Source organism: Manis pentadactyla, chromosome 11 (genome assembly GCF_030020395.1).
Source record: "Manis pentadactyla isolate mManPen7 chromosome 11, mManPen7.hap1, whole genome shotgun sequence".
Classification (NCBI taxonomy): domain Eukaryota; kingdom Metazoa; phylum Chordata; class Mammalia; order Pholidota; family Manidae; genus Manis; species Manis pentadactyla.
This window is the reverse complement of record NC_080029.1, coordinates 26,500,499-26,522,598: the sequence shown is the minus strand read 5'-3', so window position 1 is coordinate 26,522,598 and position 22,100 is coordinate 26,500,499. Positions and strand designations below refer to the sequence as shown.

The 22,100-nt window shown below is 40.2% G+C and overlaps 1 protein-coding gene across 18 annotated transcripts in view; it reads left to right on the top strand.

Annotated features, from left to right (window-relative positions):
- Window positions 1–22,100, top strand: part of TTLL5 (tubulin tyrosine ligase like 5) — a 277,550-nt gene that overhangs the window by 29,095 nt on the left and 226,355 nt on the right. For 16 of the 18 annotated variants that reach the window (XR_008992440.1, XM_036913100.2, XM_036913097.2 and 13 more), the window contains 6 exons: window positions 2,637–2,719; window positions 9,034–9,103; window positions 9,567–9,651; window positions 18,167–18,268; window positions 20,057–20,148; window positions 20,896–21,003. Coding sequence is in view for 17 of the 18 variants with exons in the window: in XM_036913100.2 (XP_036768995.2) it covers window positions 2,637–2,719; window positions 9,034–9,103; window positions 9,567–9,651; window positions 18,167–18,268; window positions 20,057–20,148; window positions 20,896–21,003 (540 nt within the window). In the remaining variant the exon portion in view is untranslated. The remainder of the gene's footprint in view (window positions 1–2,636; window positions 2,720–9,033; window positions 9,104–9,566; window positions 9,652–18,166; window positions 18,269–20,056; window positions 20,149–20,895; window positions 21,004–22,100) is intronic. The other 2 variants (XM_057488300.1, XM_057488301.1) reach the window with 2 other exon arrangements.

Below are 22,100 nucleotides of genomic sequence, written 5' to 3'. Positions count from 1 at the left end.
GATATTAGCAAAACAGACTAAACCTCTTATTTTAAAGATAAGACTGGGTATTTTAAGTAAATTATCCATGGTGTAAACACCAGAATTAAAACTCAGATCCTTCTACTTCTGGTTCAGTGTTTTCTTTTCATTAGACCAAGTATGCTGCCATTGTAAGACCTGGAAGACACTAGAAAGAATTACAGATCCTGACTGGTACATCTTTATCCTGATAGACTGCTGGACTCTGCCCCATCTTTGCCTCTGGTTTTTACTGCTTCCAACCCATGTTTTTAGAACCTGTGAAAAACCCAGTCCTTGTTCTGAAATACAGCAAATCCAGGAGGAAAACCTAGCATGAAAGACAAGTTTTTGATATTTAGAATTTCCACAACAGATAAAAGTGAAGAAGCAGAAGAAGTAGAAACTTCCAATAAGGTAGTTCATGAAGTAAGGCTTATTAAACATGTTAGGTGGGAAAAGTGCATTTAGCTAGATTTTCCCTTTCCTGGACAGGAGAGTGTTCTACATTATCTGGTTGCTGTAGAGCGTACTGGCTCCACACAAGTTGAGTGATTTTTTTGGGCATTCCTGTAGACCCTCCACTTGTACAACATCAGTCTTTTCTGCTAGTCTGATGTCTGTGTGGGCAAAGAGTACCTTTCTTCACTGTTGCATTGCTCCTCACCTAACAAGCTAATTGACACAGAGATTAGGTACTTAGAAGTGTGGGAGGAAGGAAGTTCAGAAAATTTTGGAATTTTTTGTTTTCTTTTACTATTAGTATCTCTTTCTGTGCTCAGTCAATCCATTGTATCCTCAGAATATGAGGAAAATGGCAAAATGGAAAAAATATATGAATTGTATATGTATACATGTATTATTCAGTGGCTTCACTTCCTAGAGATTTAATTTGTCATGTACAACTATAAATGTCATCTATATTATATTTTTCAAAGGTATTATATTTCCATGGCACCAAAAAAATACAAAGGAATAATCAGTGAAAAGCCGCTTCTCTCCTCCTCATCCTCAGTCATTCAGTTCTCCTACTCAGAGGTGATCAGTGTGAATAGTTGTTGTTTTTTTTAACACATCCTTCTCAGGATGTTCTTTGCATTACATGGCACACAGCTCGTATGTATTTATGTGAACAGATGGGAGCATGTGGTACACATTGCCATACATTTTCTTTTTTTTCACAAAACATTATGTCTTTGAGATTATTGCTTATCTGTTCATTAATAGCAATCTTGTTTTATGACTGCTTAATATTCCATTATGTAGATCATGTGTCTGCAAACTACAGCTTTTGAGTCAAATCCAGTCCTCTGCCTATTTTTGTATATCCTACAAGTTAGAAATGGTTTCTACATGATAACAGTCGGAAAACATCAAAAGAAAAATAAAATTTGTGCATTTTGAAATCATTTGAAATTCAGTGTCCATAAATAAAGTTTTACTGGAACACAGCCATACCTTTGTTTACATATTGTTTGTGGCTGCTTTGAAGCTACAAGGACAAAATTAAATAGTAGCAACAGAAATTTGCATGATCTGCAAAGCCTAAAATATTTGTGATCTGGGTTTTTACAAAAAAAGTTTGCTGGCCCTTCATATAGATGCAATGTAATGTATTTAATTAATTGATGGACGTCTTTTGCTATTAAAATGCAGCATTGAATGGTCTTGTACATATATTTCACAAGTGTGAGTAAAACTAAAGGATACATTTCTAGAAGTGAAATTGCTCATAGAGTTTTAAATTCTATGTGGCCTAGTACTTTTTCTAATTCTGTTAAGTTGCAGCAGGGGAAAAGGCAGGGGAAGATGTGGAAGAGTAGAGGAGATCTTTTTCTCCTGGTGAAGTAGTTTGTGGCACAAAGTCAAGTTCCTGTTGGGAGTCCCTGAAAAGAATTTGGTTCCTGTAACAGGGAGAGTCCCTTGTCCCTGCTTCTCTCTCACGTCTCTGGCCTTCCTTAAGTAGAGGGCAGAGCCATCTGCAAGCCTCTGTGAGGCTTAGTGTCAGCTGTCTGGTTTCTCTTTCCATGATCCAAAGCTGGTAAAGGAATAATAGGAAAGCATACCTTTTAATCACTTATAAATTATTGTCCTCCCTCTTCACGTGTGCATGGCTTGATTCAAGGCATTTTTTTCTTATAAGCTAAGAGATATTGCTTAAGGAAAGGAACTGTTTTAGGAGACCTAGCATTTGACTTACCTTGTCACTGTGGTGTGAGCCTCTGGTGGTCCTTGAGTTAAGGGAGGTGAGGATCTCAAAGATTCATGAAAGTAGTTGACACAGTAATAGACAAACATCCAGATTGTTGCCCTATTTTGTTTTCATCCTCTCATTCAAGACAGAGGGGAAATGGTGGCAGAAATACATTATGTAAGTTTGCTGCCTTCTCCCTCCTCTTCCCTCTTCCACCCCACTGTGTGTCCGTTTTCATTTTTAAGGCTGTTCCAAAAATACGGGTTATTTTAGTCACTGCCCTCCACTTAGAAATTTGGAAAATTTCTTGGGTACCTGAGTAAATAACCATTGTTGAAATTTAAGATAATAAACTCATGTCCCTTCTTTCTCTTTGTCTCTCCCCCTTTTTCTCTCCCAATATATATATATATATTTTTTTATCTTCCAATATTTTGAGCAGATTCCTATTCAAAGGACCGGGGACCTTGGATAGTAAAACCAGTGGCCTCTTCTAGGGGGCGGGGCGTCTACCTGATCAGCAATGTAAGTATGCAGCCGAGGGCATCTCTCTCCTTGTTGGTTCTTCTCTGCTGCACCCTTTTGTCCAGCTGCTAACCTGGTTCCTTCCCACTGGTAGCAGGTGTTCCCTTCTGAAATCTGCACTCGGAAGTGTGAGTTGAGGGTGATATGAGTCGGCTGCTATTCATCTTTCTGGCAGTAAACTCCTCTCACGCCAGCAGTTACTATATGGCTAGAAAGACACTTGATCAAATTTTAGGGGAGGGCATCCTTTGGTGTCAGCAGAAAAAGAGACACCCTTTTGGTGTCAGCAGAGAGAGGCACACTGTCATGTTAATTTCCCAGTGCTAAGCATTAACTGTCAGCATATATTGTACATTTAGTTTTTACCATGAGCGCAGAAGATCATGAGGGAAATTAATTTGGTATGGCATCCTTGCTGCTCTTCCTTCCTTCCTTCTCTTCTCCCCTTTCCTCCCCATCCTCTGATTTTTTTCAAAAGTCATCCATATCTTGATGCTTTGCAAAATCCACCTTAAAAGTTGCTTTTAAATCGAATACATATACACAGTAAATAAAATCCCAACCACAGGCCCACTCCCTAGAACAGTGTTAAGTGATCTGATATAGTTCCTTGGTTTCTTTTTTTTCTTAACTTTGCACTGTGTTTGTGAATTCCCAAACATTTAATTGTTGCTTAATGGATGCAGTTTGCCTGCTGGTCTTTTTGAGGATCCCCACTGAGATTTTAAAAGTTCTCTTCTGATTCATTAATTTTCTTTGGATTGTCTTTTTTTCATGCTGATGGGTTTTCTCAATTTCCGTGACTTTGGGTGTTGAGTCATGTTTATGAGCAAAAGACTACACCGAAATGGACAGCTGGCCTGGGTTTCCCCTCCTGTTGTGCAGGACTGATTCCCTAAACAGCTTCTCCCTGGACTGAGTGTGAGTTTTGCACGAGGACGAGCACATTGACTATTGGGCTGCACCTTAGGTGGATGAGGGTGAGGAGTGTGCCTCTTCCTTGCCCTTTGCCAAAAAGGCCTTATTGTGAATACAGAGGAAGATGTGGGTGATTTCCCTTGTGGGTAATGCTGCCTTTCCTCCCCTTTGTGTCTGTTGTAGGGGCGGAGTGGCCCCAAGTTCCACTCTTTGGTCTGATCTTTGCAATCACACAAAATGTCCTCCCCCAGAGTGTCATCATTTGGTTTTATCCTGAGGCCGAAGCTTGGGGTGTTGGAGGAGGCCACTGGCCTCCCCATTCCCAGTGCTGTTTGTGCATTAAGGATCTGGTTCTTGTTCCCTGGCCCACTTCTGCCCCTCAGGTCTGTTCACTGCCAGCTTGGGACTTCTCCGAGACCTCCTTGGGAAGTTCACCCTCACCTCGGATGTTTTGGGCTGAGGCTTCCTCTGCTGCCGTCTCTCAACCTGACCCCATCTACTTGCTATCTTTCGGGATTTCCGTACACTTTTGATCTGTTGTTGGCTCCTTTAACTGTTTTCTAGCCTTATTGTCATTCATTCTTTTAAAAATATCTTCTCTGCCCTTCCACTGGGACTCTGAAAGGGAAGAGAGGGAGGTAGATATGTTGCGTGTGTGGTCAGTACTCCAACCTTGAATTCCCCAATTCTCTTTTTACATGGTCTGAGCTATGTGCTGTACGTGCAGAAACTAACTTTCTCAAAGGTCTTTCATACTGGAAACATCCTTAAGTTCAATCTGGACCAAGAACTGTACAGTAAACACTGACGGCCAGACCTTTTGTGCTGAAATCGAGGATCTGCTTCTGATACAGCAACTACTACAGCCCCAGGCCCAGGCTACAAGTCCTGGTACCTGGCTCTGGGTCACCCTGCAGGCCTTTTGCCCTGGGACTCTTGTGACACTAGGCCTTGGTCATATGCCTTGGATCTCTCTTGTCTGTGTTCTGACCTTGGCATGGATGCTCCTGTCCAACAGCTTTTCCTTCAGCTCCATGCCAGCAGCTCCAGTGTTGTTTGAATCTCATAGACGGCACTAGTTTGGGTTGCATTTCAGCTGCCAAATGGAATTGCTATTGAAAGTCAACTGTGGTACAAGTTTGCTTTTTTTTTTTCTTAGACATGAGTCAAAAAGAATAGGATCTATTCCCAGCTCATCTGGGACTTTTTTCTTTTGGAATGCTCTTTTGCCATAGTGATTTGTTATTTTGAAACTGACATCTTAAAGAATAGAAAATCTAAACTTTCCTCAGTGGGACTGAGAACCCCATGCTCTAACTCTTCCCTGGATGCCGAGTCTCATAAAGGGGGTGACAAGTCTTTAGAGAATGCACTTGGCAGGCCCTCCTTCTCCCTCCCACCTCTCCCTGGCTGAATCCCTAGAGACCCCCTGCATAGATCAAAGTACTTGGCAGGACCCTTTGCCTCCCTCCTTCCCCTCAGTGGAGCTTTGGAATGACTCTGATTCTTTGAGGTATTTGGTGGAGGTGCCAGACAGAAGCCTGGGAAGATGCCAGCAGGCACCAGGGGAGCTGGCAGCATGTGGACATAATGGGAAAATATTCCCATTTCACTCCAAAACTGGCATTTTATCACCTTTTACCCAGACCTACAAACCGTGTAGTTAATTCTCTTCTCTCCCTCCTTTTACACAAGGCCTAGCCATCCCCTCTTTTCCATACCTGGATCCTTTCCCATGGAATATGTGACCCATTAGCCAACTGGATGAAGTAACTCTTTCCGAGGCTGATGCCTGCTTTCCTTTTAGGTTTGAGGGGCAGGGGGAGGAGAGCTCAGATGGAGGGTCTGTGAGTAGCACTGATCTGAGGGGGTGAAGTACGCTGGGGGGTGGGCAGAGTTAGGTGTGGGGGCCAAATGAAAACATCTTTCCCTGTCTTTCCCTTGGGAGTGAGAGAGTCTCTTATTAAAAATACTCAGTAACAGTCATGACCTTTTGGAAAATATCTGCAAATAGCAACTTTTACCATTACACGAACAGGAGAAAGGATAGGAAAAGCACCACTTTTATGTAATAGTAGAGAGAGAAGTGTGAGAATAATGGAAGCATCTCAACTAATTGACTAGCGTGGTCTCTTAATAATGTGCTCTTTAGAAATAGCGCATCTGAGCATAAAGGAACAAAGTTGTGGTTGCTCCAGTTCCTTCAGTAACCATGACTAAATGCCATATTTTCCCAATTTGTTATATTCACATCAAGGAGGGGAAAGATCTGGTGTCTTCTGATGAAGGTATGAATTTGATTATGGGAGTCAAATTTAGGCATCCTTGTCTCGCACATTATCCATGGTAAAAACAGTATTTTCCCTGAGATTTTGATGTAGCAGAAGAGTATTTAGGTCACTCTATTCACTCCCTATATCTGTGAGTATAATTCTATATAGTTGTCTTGTTTTTCTTTGTTTATATGTTGTTATCTATGGGCTCTCTATTCTTTTCTCATTTTCAACAAATACTGAGGAGGGCATCCCTGCTGTGTGCCAGGTACTGCCACTCTTTGAAACCTTTTGAGGAATAGGGACTATCTCCTAATTCTTTCATGTCCTCATCCTAACAGTGTACTGCTCCGAATACAATGGCATGTGGCATGCCATGATGAATGCTGAGCTGTGGAACAAAGTAAATAGCACCACACAGATACTGTTGAGTTTGCTGTAATAATAACTGTTCTTTCTCAAGTGTTTAATATGTGCCTTCCAAATATAACCTAATTTAGCCTTTATAAGAACCCATGAGATGGTTACCATTTTTCATTATTTCCTTAGTGGTAAAGAATTTAACTCAGGGCTCGCTGATTCCAGAGCATACACTTTTAACCATTGTGCCACTCTACTTTACAGTAGTGTTTCAGATACTATGAACTTTAATCTTAAAGTCCAGTTAGAAAAATGGATGTGTTTCCAACTTTTCCAACAATTCAGACTCTTGCTTTAGCACCCTTTGGAGGGCAATTTGAGCTTGGAATTGAAATCATTTAAATTGAGTCAATTGCGGATTGATGTAAAGGAAATAGACTTAAAGATATCAAACAGCCTTCATTAGTTGCTATACTAAGAAACTGTACCCAACCATTCTTTTCTTCTATGAACTTACAATTTAATTCTTCATACAGGTACAGGTAGAAAATGAGAGGTACAGACCATTGAAGAAATACTAAAGTTACCTAAATAATGTAAGAGATTATGTTACACATAATTCAAAGGACAGATGTGTATGATGAGGAAGGGAAGAGAGGAAATGGGCAAGGACGTTAGGTGTGTCATGGAGTGAAGACCGTTACCAGTGTTTTCTGGGTCAAAGGAAAGCTGGGTGGTCATTTATCTATGGTAGCCTGTAGGTGTTACTCAGTAGGAAGAGACTGTAATTGTTTAATTTTAGGTTTGAAACACAGCCTCCAGCTTTGTACTGTGATTGCATCCATTCTTTCACACTAAGCTGACTCAAATGGGAGATAGTACTTGTGAGAAACTAGTTGAGAACTGTAAGGAAGTCAGGAAATGGTGTGGGTCATCAAGGCCATGAGTATGCATCAGTCCTGATGTCATCATGCCCATGTGATGCATAGAGATGGACTGGGAAAGTTGTGCTGCGAGTTTGAGATAGTAACAGTGGGAAATGAGAGGAGAATCTCATTATCTTGACTCTGTAATTGCGCATTGTGGTCATGTATAATGTTATGGGTCGCAAAATTAACCTTGTTTTATGATAACTGTAGTGTATGGGATAACAAATGCAGTTTTATAAAAACACCTTTTGAATTAGGGGGACAATTTCTGTAGGTCAGAACTTTGGGGAAGGATATGAATAGTGCTTAAGAGTTAAGCCTCTGATGCAGACTGCCCAGGCTTAAATGCTGTTCTATCGTTTATTATATGTGTGACTTTGAGCAGATTCCTAACCCTCTCTGACCCTCCTCATTTATAATATTTGGATGGTGATATACCTATCTCATGGAGTTAGGTAAGGATTAAATGAGAGTTAAAACAGTACTTTGCATGTAACAAATGTTCAGTATATTTATTAAATTTTATTTTTTTCAGCAAATGTTAGTTTTTTCTGTTGCTGTTACTGTAGCTATTATCATCACAGTTACTGTTATAGACACTTCTCTTTTGGGGTCCTTTTGTCCTGTGTGGGTTATGGTGACTTCCAGCTGATTTCTCTGTCTTAATCTAATCTCACATAGTCTTGTTCTAGGCCATATATTTTAATCTTACTATTTGCTTAATCAAGAATTCACACTAATTTCCTGCTTCCCACCATGTTCAATCTAAACTCCCCTTGCCAGGGGTTCAGACCCCTTCGCCAGTGGGGTGTCTCCCTCCTGATGGCCTAATCATACCCTTCCTTATTTACCAGTTCAGTCTTTTAGCCCCAGGTCAATGAATCTGCCTGCTTTCCTTTCTACTGGGCTTTGTGCTGTCTACCTCCACCCTCCTCCTGTCCTTTCTGCCATGTGCTCGATAGCTTTCAGTGCTTACCTCTCACCTACTTTTCTAGGACAAGCCTTTGCTGACCGGTCCCTGCCAACTGGTCTGCACTGCTTTGTAACGTTACATCTTGCACTCGCCGATAGGCTGCTTTGTTTTCTTTTAAATTATATATTTTACTGTCCCTCTACCTAAATAGTGAATTCTTGGGAGTTGGGACTGACTTAGGGTCTGTGCTGGCAGGGATTGTATCTGTTTCCCTCCTCACTGTATTCCTGGTGCCTTCTGTATTATCCAACAATACGCATAATTATTTATTGTAGCGGCAACATTTTTTATTGAAAAAAACCTTTAAAGATTTAGTTAGGTCTTTACATACGATGGCATAACAAGTACCATGGAGTGAAACAATGAAATATCTACCCCTTTTCACTTGGGAAATGCTAGGATCCATTGCAGAAAGATCTGGAAGTTCTCTAAGCAACTTGATGAAACCTTCATTTAAGAATAATAGCAGTATTTAAAAATTTCTATCATACTTTACATTTGGGAGGAAGCAAGTTTTAATTTATTTTTTAAGTGGCTTTTATTTTCTTGGAATGTATTTAGTGTCATGTACAGAATGATATGTAAAAGTATTTAATGACTAAAGCTGTTTAGGTCTCTTTATTATGTGAGAGGTACTGTGTAAATTAATTTTCACCCCCTTTGTAATTGGATACCCACAGTGTTTATTGAAGGGGGATGTTATGTGGCCAATTGAATATATGGGTGGCTCGGAGGGAAATTTTTCTTAGACTTTTAGTTTTCTGAATCATTATTCCTAAAAGGTTAAGAATTTTGCTCCCTTATTGTAAGTTAGGATTCCTTTGCATTCCTGTCCTTTGATTCTTTCTCTTTACTTAATAGCCAAACCAGATTTCCCTGGAAGAGAACATCCTGGTCTCCCGTTACATTAACAACCCCCTGCTCATAGATGGTGAGTTATGATTAGGCCCTTGACTGGATTGGGTTAGATCTTGCTAATTTTGAAACATCTTCATAGTCTTCTCTAGTAAGCCTTTATTAAGCTAGTGTGAAATTCTTGATAACCAGAGATGAGGCTGTTTCCTTATCCACCAGAAGATGAAATTTTGAAGATGAAATGAGATAATAAAAAAGTGTTAAAAAAAAAAAGTGTTGTACAGGTTATACAATGTGTATAACAGCTGTAGAGAGTACATATATATAAGGTCTCTCTTCCTCTCTTATTACATATATTACATATGTATATGAAATGTATAATTATTATTTATCCTCAAAGGCAAGATGTGTGCGCAGTGTGTCTTTTGCGGGGAGAGGACTGTTCCTTCTTTCATGTTTCTTTGTTACATTGTCCTGTTCATTCATAACAGAAAACAAATGAATTTAGTTTACCCTGTGAATCCATTTTTTTCCTCTAGATTTCAAGTTTGACGTGCGCCTCTATGTGCTTGTAACTTCCTATGATCCTCTTGTCATCTATCTCTATGAAGAAGGATTGGCTAGGTAAGAGGCTTTTGGTAGGGGGTATTATTAGCATGGACCCACTAAGTGTGTTTACATCAGGCCGTTTTTTCTGTTATGTTCAACTCAGGAAAACAGAGTGCACAGAGGTGGGCTGCAGATTGCAGAAACCAGTCTCACTTGTATGTCCATACATATGAACAAGCAGTGAGTGCGAACACCCACCTTTCCCAGCAGGGACCCATGATCACATTGTATTTTCATGCAGTGGCAATTATTAGGAAGATGCTAAGGTATTAAGATAATTTGCCATTGTTCATCACAGTTGATCTAGAAAGAAAGAACAAAAAAATCCCACATTTATTTACCTGTTACATACAAGACATTAATTTTAATGCTCACAACAACCTTATAGAGTTGATGGACTTTGCAACTGAGGAGACTGAGGCTCAGAGAAGTAAGGGAACTTGTGGTCACTTTTCTGAACTGTCCAGCTGGCTGGTCATGGAGTGGGAATGTGACCTCAAGGATCTGACTCCAGAGCTCAAGCCTGAGCTGTTTCCTGTCCTCTTGTATTTAGGAGACATTAGTGGCTTCTTTTCTTCTTTTTTACCTGCAAGTAATATACTTTATGATAGTCGTATATACATGATTCTTTGTTTTCTTGGGGTACTTTATAAGTTCTAAAGTAATGTGACATTTACAAAAGTAAGATTGAGTTATAAACAATTTGACATTTCCTTTCCCATATCCACAGAATTTTATAGGTAACAATGTTTTGCATAGACCCTTTAACTTGTTTCAAATAAGTAATTTTGCTGTTGCTTGTGTTCTTTCCCCCCAAAATATACATACATACATACATACATACATACATGCACGCATATATATATGTTAAACCAACTAGCTCGTCCTGATGTTCCTTTCATGTACAGTGGCCTTATAAAGCATGGCAGTGTAGGAGGTGGTTTGTATCTGTAAGCAGTAATGACAAGCTAAAAAGCATGGTCTGCATGTTTCTGTGTTTTAGAAAATGCACATTGAAGACAGGAAATACCAAAGTTAAAAGAAGCCTACCTATTTAAGTTTAGGTGCTTTGACACATTTTGTACTCTGATGACTGTTATTTCAGAATATTATTTCATATACTTAAATTTTTTGCCGCATCCTGTGACTAACATCAGAGGATGAGATAGGGCTAGCCATATCCGAGCTTGTTGAGCTGTGCCTTCCCTGCACCTCTAGGTGGCAGCGACAGCACTTAAAAGCCTTATTATGTTCTTAACTAAGGTTTATAAGTTTGAGTTTGAATCCTTGGAGCACCAGAGGATACTGAAGCCCCCTTATTCTGGCATCTTGTTCCTTGAACATTAAGAAGGGGAAAATTAAAACATTTCTCAGTTTTTAGGTAAATTAGTGAACCAGGCATCTGAGCACAAATTCACTGCTAGCTCTAATCAGATTTCTGCACTGTTTGTAGCCGATGTGCTCTCATACTTTGAAGTACAGGTTTAAAAGTCAGGTCCACATAGTACCTCAAAGAAAAAGAAGGTAAAATATACTCCTTACTTCTGCTTGGTTTAGCCAGTGCTGAGGGGTTTCCATTTTGTAATTTGAGGTGTGAACTTACTCTCTTGTGTGTGGCGAGCCTCTCTATTCTCCTTCCCTCATCCTCACCCACGCTTGTCTCCTGTGCTCCTCTCAGGACTCATTATGCCCTGTAACACAATGGACCTCTTGCATTGGGGAAAAGACTTTAGGGTTACACTCCCTGTTTCTTAAAGATGTCATACCAGCATGTTTTGCATATTATTCCAAAGACATTACACCTACGATATTAGTAGCCCTCTCTGTTGGTAAAATTTAGCTTGGTTTTAAGACCTCTGGTTCAGACATGAAATGAGAGCAATACTAGTTCTTATTATAGAATTTACTACAGATATGCAAGTGCTTTTGCTACTGGAAGTTAAAATCTCCTGAAGTGACTAACTCTATTTTCTTGTCTTCAGCAGGAACCAAGTATGTATGTATTTTAAAAAGGATGCTTTTTGTCAGAATAATTTGGAAAGTAGCTTTTTAAAAACTCAGGCCAAAAAAAAAATGTGAATTTTCAGGGCCTTCAGGCCAATATAGGTGGCTATAAAAACTTTACAAAAGGACTGTACATCATCACAGGCTATTAGCCAGAGTCCCATGAGGGTACACGGCTCCACACAATAACTTCCATGTGCCCAAGTTCCTGTGTCTTAACTCACTGTGTATCTTGGCATTCATCTGCTTCTTTTTAATCCTCAGAATCCACTCAACTGTGTCACTACGTTCAACAATAGTCTGTAGCCCCTCCAGATCTGCAGCCTCTTGTAATCTTGGATCACGTGTGTTTTATGTAGACACTGCTGAAGATAATCAGTTTGGGATGATATCACTAGGCCATTTTATTTTGATGCTCAACAAGGAAAACCATGGTCTTTCCTAAAGAGACAGAACTGGCAGCAAATATAATTGGTTTCTTTCTTTAGAAAAGAAGTGTCTGTTCCTGTTTCACTTCTGTTTTGGGCCTTAAATTAATACTTAGGTGACAGAAAGATGAAGTTCATTTCAGAAGACAGTTTTATGAAACAAGTATTTTGTGTAAATTCTTTACCTTCTTAAACTTCCTAAAGAAAAGGACCTCTTAAATAGTTGCTTTCTAGATTAAAAATTTCAGTTGTCCTTGTTGTTTTATTAACATAGGAAGTAGGAAAATTCTTATTTTCCTTACATGTGGACAAAATATTGAGACGTTTAAAAAAATTCTTTCTGCTATTTGGGGTCCAGCGTTTTGCCCCAGAGGTCTACCCAACTTTTGAGTTTCATGGGTATGTTGCTACTTCGCACCAGCAGGGGACACTCAGTATCCAGAGAGGGGTATCGTCCTCTACCAAAATGGTGTAGATTCTTTTTCCTCTCAGAGGTAGAATCCAAAAAGACTTTGTCCTGGATTTTACAGTTTTAGGTGGATCCAATATGTGGTCTGAATGATTTGACGAGGCCTTTTTGAGACGGAGCTAATAGCCAAATGTTCACTGAAACAGGAAAAATAAAAAGTTAAAAAAAAAATTGAGCTGAAAACCAAATGCATTGTCAAAGACCCAAGGTAGGTAGCACTAGCAACGCGGGGGAAACGAAGGTGCCCATCCAGGGACCTGGGAGAGCTCCACCCACACCGTGGAGGTGGAGGGAGGGCCCTGAGGTCCCCGGCAGGGCCTGCCTTTTTCCTGTCTCAGCCATATTGCTCAGTGGAAATTCAGAAGACCCCAAAGTGTGTGCAAGGCTTTCCCTCCCTCCCCACCCCCGTTCCTTCTTCAGTAGCCTTCCTTGCTAATTAACACTGGCTCCGCAGGGATATTTACCTTTTCTCTGCTGGATTCCTGCGGTTTTGAAAGAATTCAGGTACTTGTTGGTTGCCAAGGAATTTAGATTACCTCACAGGCTGCACACTGTCCAGAATCTGCCGCAGCAGCAAGAGGCGAGGAAGAGACACCAACAAGGGGTAGTAAACCCTCTTCAGCCTCATTGTCACCCTCCCTGGCAGGCCCTTGCTGTTTGTGAGGTTTGAGTCATTTCTGGCTCTAAAGACAGGGGATCAGGCTGGTAATCCCCTCCCAGACGGCTCTGTAAGGCGCTGCCTAGTCACTGCAGCACTTGGGCAGTCTCCCGGCTGCAGCTGGTTGACAGCAGATCAGAGAGCTCTTGGGCCTCTTGTTCTCTTCCCTAAGCTTTTTCTGGGTCAGGCGAGGATGAAACCCGGTGGCTCCTGGCACAGCTGCCTGAGGTGCTGTCTCTTCATCCTCTAGGCTTTTCTGGCTTTGAATGGCTACACCTGCTAAAGATAACTCACGTGCCACAGCCAGGGTATCTTCAGGGCTGGCCTCTTCCCTCTGCATGAAGGTTTGTAGTGAATGTTAGAATCAAAGTGGGGGCGGGGAGAGCAACTGTCCTGCCTCTGGGCTATCTGTGACTCTGACCAAGGTGTCCTCATGTTAGAAGAACAAAATAGTTTTTGGTTGGGGAAGAAGAATTTAAGAGATCCCAATGACTCTCTGTGCTTTCCTTCCCCTTTTATTTCCTTGTTGGTGAAGTTGCTGGAAAAGTAACTCGGTACAGCTTCCTGTAGTGCTTATCAAGCACCTACTTACTATATGTCTAACACCAGAATCCTTCCTTCACACAGACACTCAAGAATTTTAGACAGATTATTACCAATGTTTGATTCTCATGAGAAGCTTTAGACAGCAAAAGGGAAATGTATTTTTTAAGAATTTATTGTCAGAATAAAGATACTCCATATATGTTTCAGTGTGGTTAAAAAAAATAAAGGGCATACAGTTCTGTATTCATCAGGCTGCACAATAGTACCTAGAATTTCAGATTTGGCAAAGAAAGTAGAGCCCTCCTCTTTTTTTTGGCTTTAAAGTCAAGGCTATGAAATTCTGTCATGAGAGCTTTTCCTAAATCTTGATTTCATTAAGAGGGAGGTTCAAGACTCAGTTCATCACGTAAATTTCAGTATGTGTTAAGGTAAGTACTTACAAACTTTGTGCTGGGGGTACATAACAGAGAATTAGCCCTTTTGGGTTGTTTCTAATAAATAATGGTGGGTAGTTAGGGGATAGGTGAAATAGGTGAAGGGGATGAAGAGGTACAAGCTTCCAGTTATAAAATAAATAAGTCATGGGGATGAAGGGCACAGCATAGGAAATATAGCCAATAATATAGTAGGTTGGTACAGTTGCAGAGGATAACTACACTTAGCATAGTGAGCATTTTGTAGTGCATATTACAGGTCGAATGACCATGTTATATACCTGAAACTATTATACTGTATGTCAATGATACTTCAATTAAAAAAATATATATTGTGTTGAAGGTTTCAGACCTATGTAAGTTGAAATTTGATATATGAAGGTCTAAAGAGTCACAAACTTAAATGCCTTCAAGGACATTCACTGAAGAAGCAGGCCCGGTGGAGACTAGAGAACTGGTGATAACATGTCCCACATAAAGGGCATTAAGTATGCAGTGCTAGCAAGTCAGTGATACTTGCTGGTATTAGGGTCTGAATGTCTGTGTCCCACGCAAGTTCATCTATTGAAATCCTAACCCCCAAGGTGATGGTATTAAGAGGTGTGGCCTGAGGGGTGATTAAGTGATGAGGATAGAGCCCTCATGAATGGCCCTTTTGTAAAAAAGAACCCAGAGAGATTCCTCACCCCTTCCACCATGTGAGGACAGCAAGAAGGTGCCATCTATCTGTCTGCATCTTGATCTTGGACTCCTGAACTGTGAGAAATAAATTTCTCTTGTCTAAAAGCTGCACACTTTATGGTATTTTTTATTATAGCAGCCCAAATGGACTAAGACAGCTGGTATTGCCAGATCTTCTGGTTTTTGGAGAGAGGCTGAAATCTAGAATTTTTATTAAGAAACTTACCTTTGTTTTTAGACTTAATTTTGAAGCCATTTCACACATATAGGAAAGCTATAAAAACAGTATGAAGATTTGCCTTTTACCTTTCATCTAGAGACTTGAGTTCAAATTTTGCCAATTGTCCAAATAATATTTTTATAACAAATAGGATCCGATTCAGGATCTGCATGTTATATTTAGTTATGTCTCTTTAGTCTCCTTCAGTCTGGAACATTTCCCCAGTCTTCCTTTGGTTTCATGACCTTAGCACTTTTGAAGATTATAGGACAGTTATCTTATAGACTGTCCCTCAGTTTGTCTAATATTTTCTCATGATTAGACTCAGCTAATGTATTTTGGCCAGAATGCCACAGAAGTGATGCTGGGTTCTCACTGCATTATATCTTATGGCACCTGATAACTTTTGAGTGGTTTGACCACTTGATTAAGGTGATGTCTGCCACATTTTTCTCCTGTAAAGTTACTTCAAGTATCTTATGAGGGGATACTTTGAGACCATGTAAAAATCTCAATCCTCATCTCATTTTTAATCAACAACTTTAATATCCATTGGTGTTTCTTTTCTGAATGAATTACTACTATGATGGTTGCTGAATGATGATTTTCTAATTCCATTATCCCTTTTAATTTTATTATTTGGCATTTTCAAGGAAGAGCTTCCTCTTCTTTCCATTTATTTATTTATTTGTTTGTTTATACCAATGTGGATTTAAGAATTCCTATCTTATTTAATGGGCTATAATCCTTTAGTACCATGATTTATTTTGATGCTCACATTGTCCCAGATTTGGCCAAGGGAGCCCTTTTAAGCTGGCTCTTTTGTCCCTTTGACTTTCCCTTCATTTTTGAGCACAAGATGTTTCAGGTTTTCACTGGGCCGCAGGGAAGAATGTTTAAATGTTGGCCAATTAATTCAAGTTTTAAAAAAACACCTTTGTGGGTTAATCAGAACTTGGTAATAGGCTAGATCTGAAACTAATGTGACCTCTGGTCTAGACCATAAAAAGAAAATGTTGGAAAATGGTGATCCAGAGATGAATATGGTCTGTCTGATATGGATTTTTGTGAGAACTGTAATACCTCCCTGGATTAGGAGGAATATGAGCATAGCAACTACTTTTCCTCTACATGGTCTTCTACATATCATGCTGGGCTCAGTGAAATAAAGAGTGCAGCCCTTTGGGTAATTTTTCCATTGAGCTTGAATTTTTTGTTGTTTTCTCTAATTCTCACTTCTTGCTGCTGCTTATGCTCTTATCGAAACCCGCTCTTTGATGTTAATAAGCTTGTCCAAGCTGAGGTTCAAAATATAAATTCTCTAGCAAAAAGGAAGATTAGGAAGAAGAAAGCTTATTTTTGACAGGCACAGGCCTATTGAAAAAAGGAGCATAGGAATGACAGATGTGTTGGGTTACAGTTAACCACCAGGTTTTTGTCAGTCTTCTCATGGTGTTGACCAACTTAGATCAGGTACTCATATTTAGGAAAGATGGAAAACCTCTTTCTCCGAAGCAGAACCTTTCCCCTCCCTCTAAATCATTATTCTTTTGAGGAGAGGATGGCAGGAGGTATGTCACTGTGAGGTAATGTCTGAGATAGGCCCTGTCTGTGGGCCAGCATGGGCTCCCTTAGCATTTCACAAGAATTCAAAGTATGATACTCCTACTTGCTTGGAGTATCTCTGTAGAAGGAAGATTCGGATATATAGGCAAGATTTACTCACCATGGAGTGACCTGGCTAGAAGTTAAGTGATAACTACTAGAAGTTTCTAGAAAATTTCAGGTCCCTCTCATGCATAGACAGAATGCTCATCATACTCTTGTCCTTAGCCACATATACCTGGTCAACATTTTCTCTTTTCTCTTTGTCCACATCCTTCTTCCTGATCTCATGTTTGTTTATTTAATTTGGGTTTTTCATTTTTGTTGAGTTGGCTGGTGGGGGGGGTGGGGGTTCATTTTTTTTTTTCTTTGGCTCTTCTATATTTCCAGTGCAGGGAATTAGGGAGTGGAGATAGTGGGTGGGTGAGAAGAAATAGAGAAGAGGAAAAAATTTTAAAAGCTGTCCTTTAATGTGGTAAAAATTCATGTTGACTTCATAGTCTGAGTAAGCATATGTAAATAATTTGTAAATCATATGAAAATAAACTTGCGGCTTCCCAGGATTTTTTTTCACACACTTGAAGTGCCTCTTGGGAAAACCACTTTAGTGAAGGGTGATATGGTTATAGAGGTATGTAAACAGAGGCTGATATGTACCATAACCATTCGACTCAAGTGTCCTTTTGTTGATGTTGAGCATCACTGGAAAGTTTTCTTTCCCTGGTTACTTCCTTCAGAGGCACGTATATTTTATACTTCAGTCTTCTTTTGACTGTAGTCCAGGATATCAAATTGCTGCCCTGTTTTCAGTGGGCTCCATGTTAAATCCCTCTGTCTTTTGCCTTCATTCCAAATTCAGGAATTAGTCCCTGTATGCTCCTCATATTTATGCTGATCTGCAGACACAGGCTTTGTCTGCTGTCAATGCTGCCATTATTGTTTCCTTATCATGAACTTTATAGATCAGTTCTGTTATCTTTGTGGTTGTAAGTTCTATGCATTTTTCTGTTGTTCTTTTTTCTTTGGAGAATATTAAGCACATATTAAGTGCTATAATACAGGCACTATACAGGCACCCAGTGGGTGTTTCTTGACATCCTACACACAATTTCCCATGTTGTAGTTAACTCAATTTTCATTTTTTATCCTTCCTATCAGTCTATAGAAGATAAGCAGCATCTTGTGGCTAAGAACATAGGTTTTGAGTGTGATTTGGGGCAAGTTACTTAATCTTACTAGTCATATTTTAGTTTTCATGTCTATTTTTTAAATTGGATATTCACAGAATTGCCTTAAGGACTGAGTTAAATGTGGTAGTATATATGAAACACTAAGCATGAGAGTTGACGAGCTGGCACTTACTAAGCACTCAGTATTTACTAATGATGTCATCCTCCCTTTATTAATATCTCATTGATCCGGAGTTCTTGACTACATTTCTTAGAAACCCCATTCCTGGCATTTCACCTGTGTCCTTTCTATCAGGTTTGCAACTGTGCGGTATGATCAAGGAGCCAAGAACATTAGGAACCAGTTCATGCACCTGACAAACTACAGCGTGAATAAGAAGAGTGGAGACTATGTCAGGTACTGGCTGTGTCTGAGCTGGGAGCCAGATTAGTCAGTCTCAGGCATGGGTGTTACGGAAGTGCAAAGTCACCATGTGCACTGGAGGAAAACTTGACATGTATATCCATCTAATTTACAGAAGGTTTCAGAGTCGTTTGACATAGTTTTGAGGCATGTCTGCTGCTGCTTCTCCATTGCTTGCCCAGTTACAGTGTCCCCTTTCTCTACTAAATATTCCTTCCCACGTTTCATCTTTCTCATTGTCTTCCCTCGCTTAGCTCAGGGGTGGGAATTTAATAGGCATGTGGAACTTTTTAGAAGTGAAGAAATGAGGCCATTTCAGCACTTGGCAAAATGTACCAAAAGCTCTAAAAATATTTGTACCCTTTGACCCAGCAATTCCATTTCTAGGAACTTAACCTTAAGAAATAACAAAGGATGTGTACATAAGGTCAGAGAGAAGGATTCTCATGACTATACATTGTCAGGTGGAAAACTCAGTTACCAGACACTACATGTAATTTAGTTTCCTTTAAAATATAACTCAAACTTTTATTTTTGCGGAAGGGGGAAAATGAAAACTAGAAGGGTATATGAAATGTTAACAGCTTAACTGTAGTTGATGGGATTGTGGGTGGGTGATTCTAGTTTCTTCTCTATGCTTTTACATATTCCCTAAATTGTTCTAAACTAAATGCTTGTATGTTGGGGAAGAAAAAAAGTTAGAAATAAAGTAAGTAAAGAAAGAAATGAGGCCATTTCAGGAAACGATTTAGTGGAAGGGAATACCAGCCCAACTGTGTGGAAATAGTCTTTCTGCTCTGTTTTCTTTCATCCTGATAATTTCACCAGAAAGTGGAAAAATAAAAAAGAAACCCAAACAGTTACTTTCTACTAAGACTAAAAATAGGTGCCTAGAAGATCCAAGGGAAGAAAGGAATCTGGAAGTGGCAGCATCTTTACTGAAGCTGCGTAGATTTCATTGAGGGTCGTGTGATGAGGGTTTGGAATTGGTCAGAGATGTCATATCCTTCACTTGGGAAGAGGAGCAAAAATGCATCTGGTCAGTGGTGGGTGGTGGTAGGGAACGAGGGGGCAGCTGCAGAACCCAAGCTCCAGATCGCATGGCCCTTCCAGCAGTCGTGAAGGTGAGTCGACTCCGGTTGCCGGTTTGCTGCTGTAGTGGTTGTGGGACTTCATCGCTTTTGCTATAGCTCTAGCACGTTCTCCCTTCAGTAATACCTCAGAAGGTGTCCAAAAAAAGCTGTGTTTACCACCAGAGAGGAGGGAGCACGCTTCAGACGCTAAAGCAGTTCTTTGCTGGGCCAGCTCATTAAAATGCTACTCTGGATTAGCTCACTTAGCCCATCCAGACTCACTTCTGGCCGGAAAGTGGCATCAGAAGTTGTTTTGTGGGTTCATGAGACATTTACCTCAAAGGCTAGGTTTGTACACCCAAACATTTTGATCCGTTAATGTATTGTAATCACTCTAAAATTTGTTGACATTCTTTCACACATTTCTTCCACTCTTTCCTGATGCATAATTGTTTGGTTAAGGAAGAATTGGCACCTTCTCTCCGCATCCCCCCAAGAAGCAAAGCTAAATCCATTTTCATTTCAGTGGAAGAAATTGGTACAAAGGGATATGTGACAGAAAGGATCTAGGAAAAGTGGGGGAGTGGAAGTCAGCAAAGGGAATGCTTTTCTGAAGTCTTCAAAGGACAAAAAGACTATTTGTGAAAAATCTTGTTTCTATAGCCAGGCCTAGTTGCATATGTAACCTTGACCCATTGATTTGTTTTAGTTGTGATGATCCAGAAGTGGAGGATTATGGGAACAAATGGAGCATGAGTGCTATGCTTAGATATCTGAAACAAGAAGGCAGAGATACAACTGGTGAGTACCAAGCGTTTTTCCTTTTTGACATCTCTTCTTGGTATAACTTTACCATTGTCTGTTACCAGTAGTTCTCTCTGATTGTAATGGTGTTGCTGAGATGAATAACGGGGTCATTGTTCTTGGTGTTAATTTTTTCTGCACTTTACAAGATGGAGAATAGGCTTTCCATGACCCCCCAGATCTCATTTCTTGTTTCTGGTTTGGAAGACATAACTTTTTCCTTTGATCTTTAATGAATTTATCCTTCTTGAATGTTGAACTAAAATATTGTCAACTTTTTATATAACAAGTTGTCTCCATATTGGCCCTGAGCTCAGATTTTTCTGGTACCTCTCATTTATGTTGCTAAGTTGGAGAATAGGTTGTGTCGCTTGGCGTCAAGCTGGACACTGTTGCTGAGAGCCTTGAGCAGAATGGGAAGTTAGCCAAAAGGCCCTGCTCAGTCCACAAAAGGAAGGGTGATAGGAGAGGAGTGAGAAGGGGGAAGTAGGTTTCTTTTCTTTTCTGTGTCTGTCTTTTTTCATAGGAGGCCACTTGAATACACCCCTGAGCACCTACATCCTTGACTGTGTTGCCCTATTCACAGATCTGCCTTCTCCTAGAGTACCCATTTGCAAGACTGCCACATAGAAGCTTTTCTGAATGTGCACACGTGCTTTTATGATTGTATTGTGTTCTGCAATCTAGTCCTTCTAACCCATGCATGATAGTTTCTTCCTTCTTCTTTCTTTTTTTTTTCTGTAGCATTGATGGCCCATGTGGAAGACCTGATCATTAAGACTGTAATCTCTGCTGAACTAGCTATTGCTACAGCCTGTAAAACTTTTGTTCCTCATCGCAGCAGTTGTTTTGGTAAGGAGACTCATAGAGCTTAACATGTTTTGTAAAAAGGCCTTGGGATGTTGGGATGGGATACTGGAATAGAGAGGCTTAGTGATTCTACAGTAGTAAGAGGTACATAGTGAACTATTTCTTTTTAAGCTCATGGAGCATATGAAGATTCTACTAAGAGGCCAGTCATGAGCTTAGTTGGAGGTTCCCTGAGGACTAACTAGCTTTCTGTGTGGGAAGCAGGGATTGGAACTAAAGCATGGGTCTCTTTGTCCGAGTGCAATCAGAGAAAGTCTGCAACAGACTGTACAGGAATCCAGCTTTAACAAATATATTCCAGAGCTCTTTGGCAGCCAGACTGGGAACTGTTCCAGGAACCTCTGGCTGGTACCAGTATGTGCTTTCTCCCGTTTTCCAATGACTCCTCCTTTTTGTTGTAGTCTTCTTTCTAATGGGTTCCTCCCCCTCCCGCTTGTCTTCTTTCTTCTCCTCCTCTTCCTCCTTCCTTCCCCTTCCCTCCCACCCCTAATTCTCTGATTGCACAGAGAAGGCATAAGAAATAGTTCACAACTACTGGATCAGGAAGGCTGTTGTCTACTGACCCACTAGCTGTGATTGTAGGACCAAGGGTGCCCGCGTGCCTTTGCTTTCCGTGCAAATGAGAAGTCTTTAGTGATTGACAATATGTGTCCCTAAAGTCCCATAGGTTTTCAGTAGCTGTTAGGCTTTGTTTGTAAAATGCACTGAGGTCATTGATGGGAGGGTATAATACTGTAGTAAGGGTACAAGAGTCATGGCTTGCTTAGGAGGTAGGGTAACAGGAGAGCAAAGAACATGGGATTTAGAGGCAGACAGACCAAGGTCAAAACCCATTTCCACTTTTTACTAGTTTTCTTATTTTCAGCAAAGTTTCTCTAATCCTGTTTCCATAACTATGAAATACAGTAATGATGGTCCTACCTCCTCAGAGTACCATAAAGATCACATGAGATGATGTATGCAAAGCACTTGGCACGATGTCTGCCTCTCCATTTGTCCTCCATAAAATTTTTTTTGGTTATTTTATAATTACACCTTATAATTCTTGATCTCTTTAATGGCTAATCATAACAGTACTT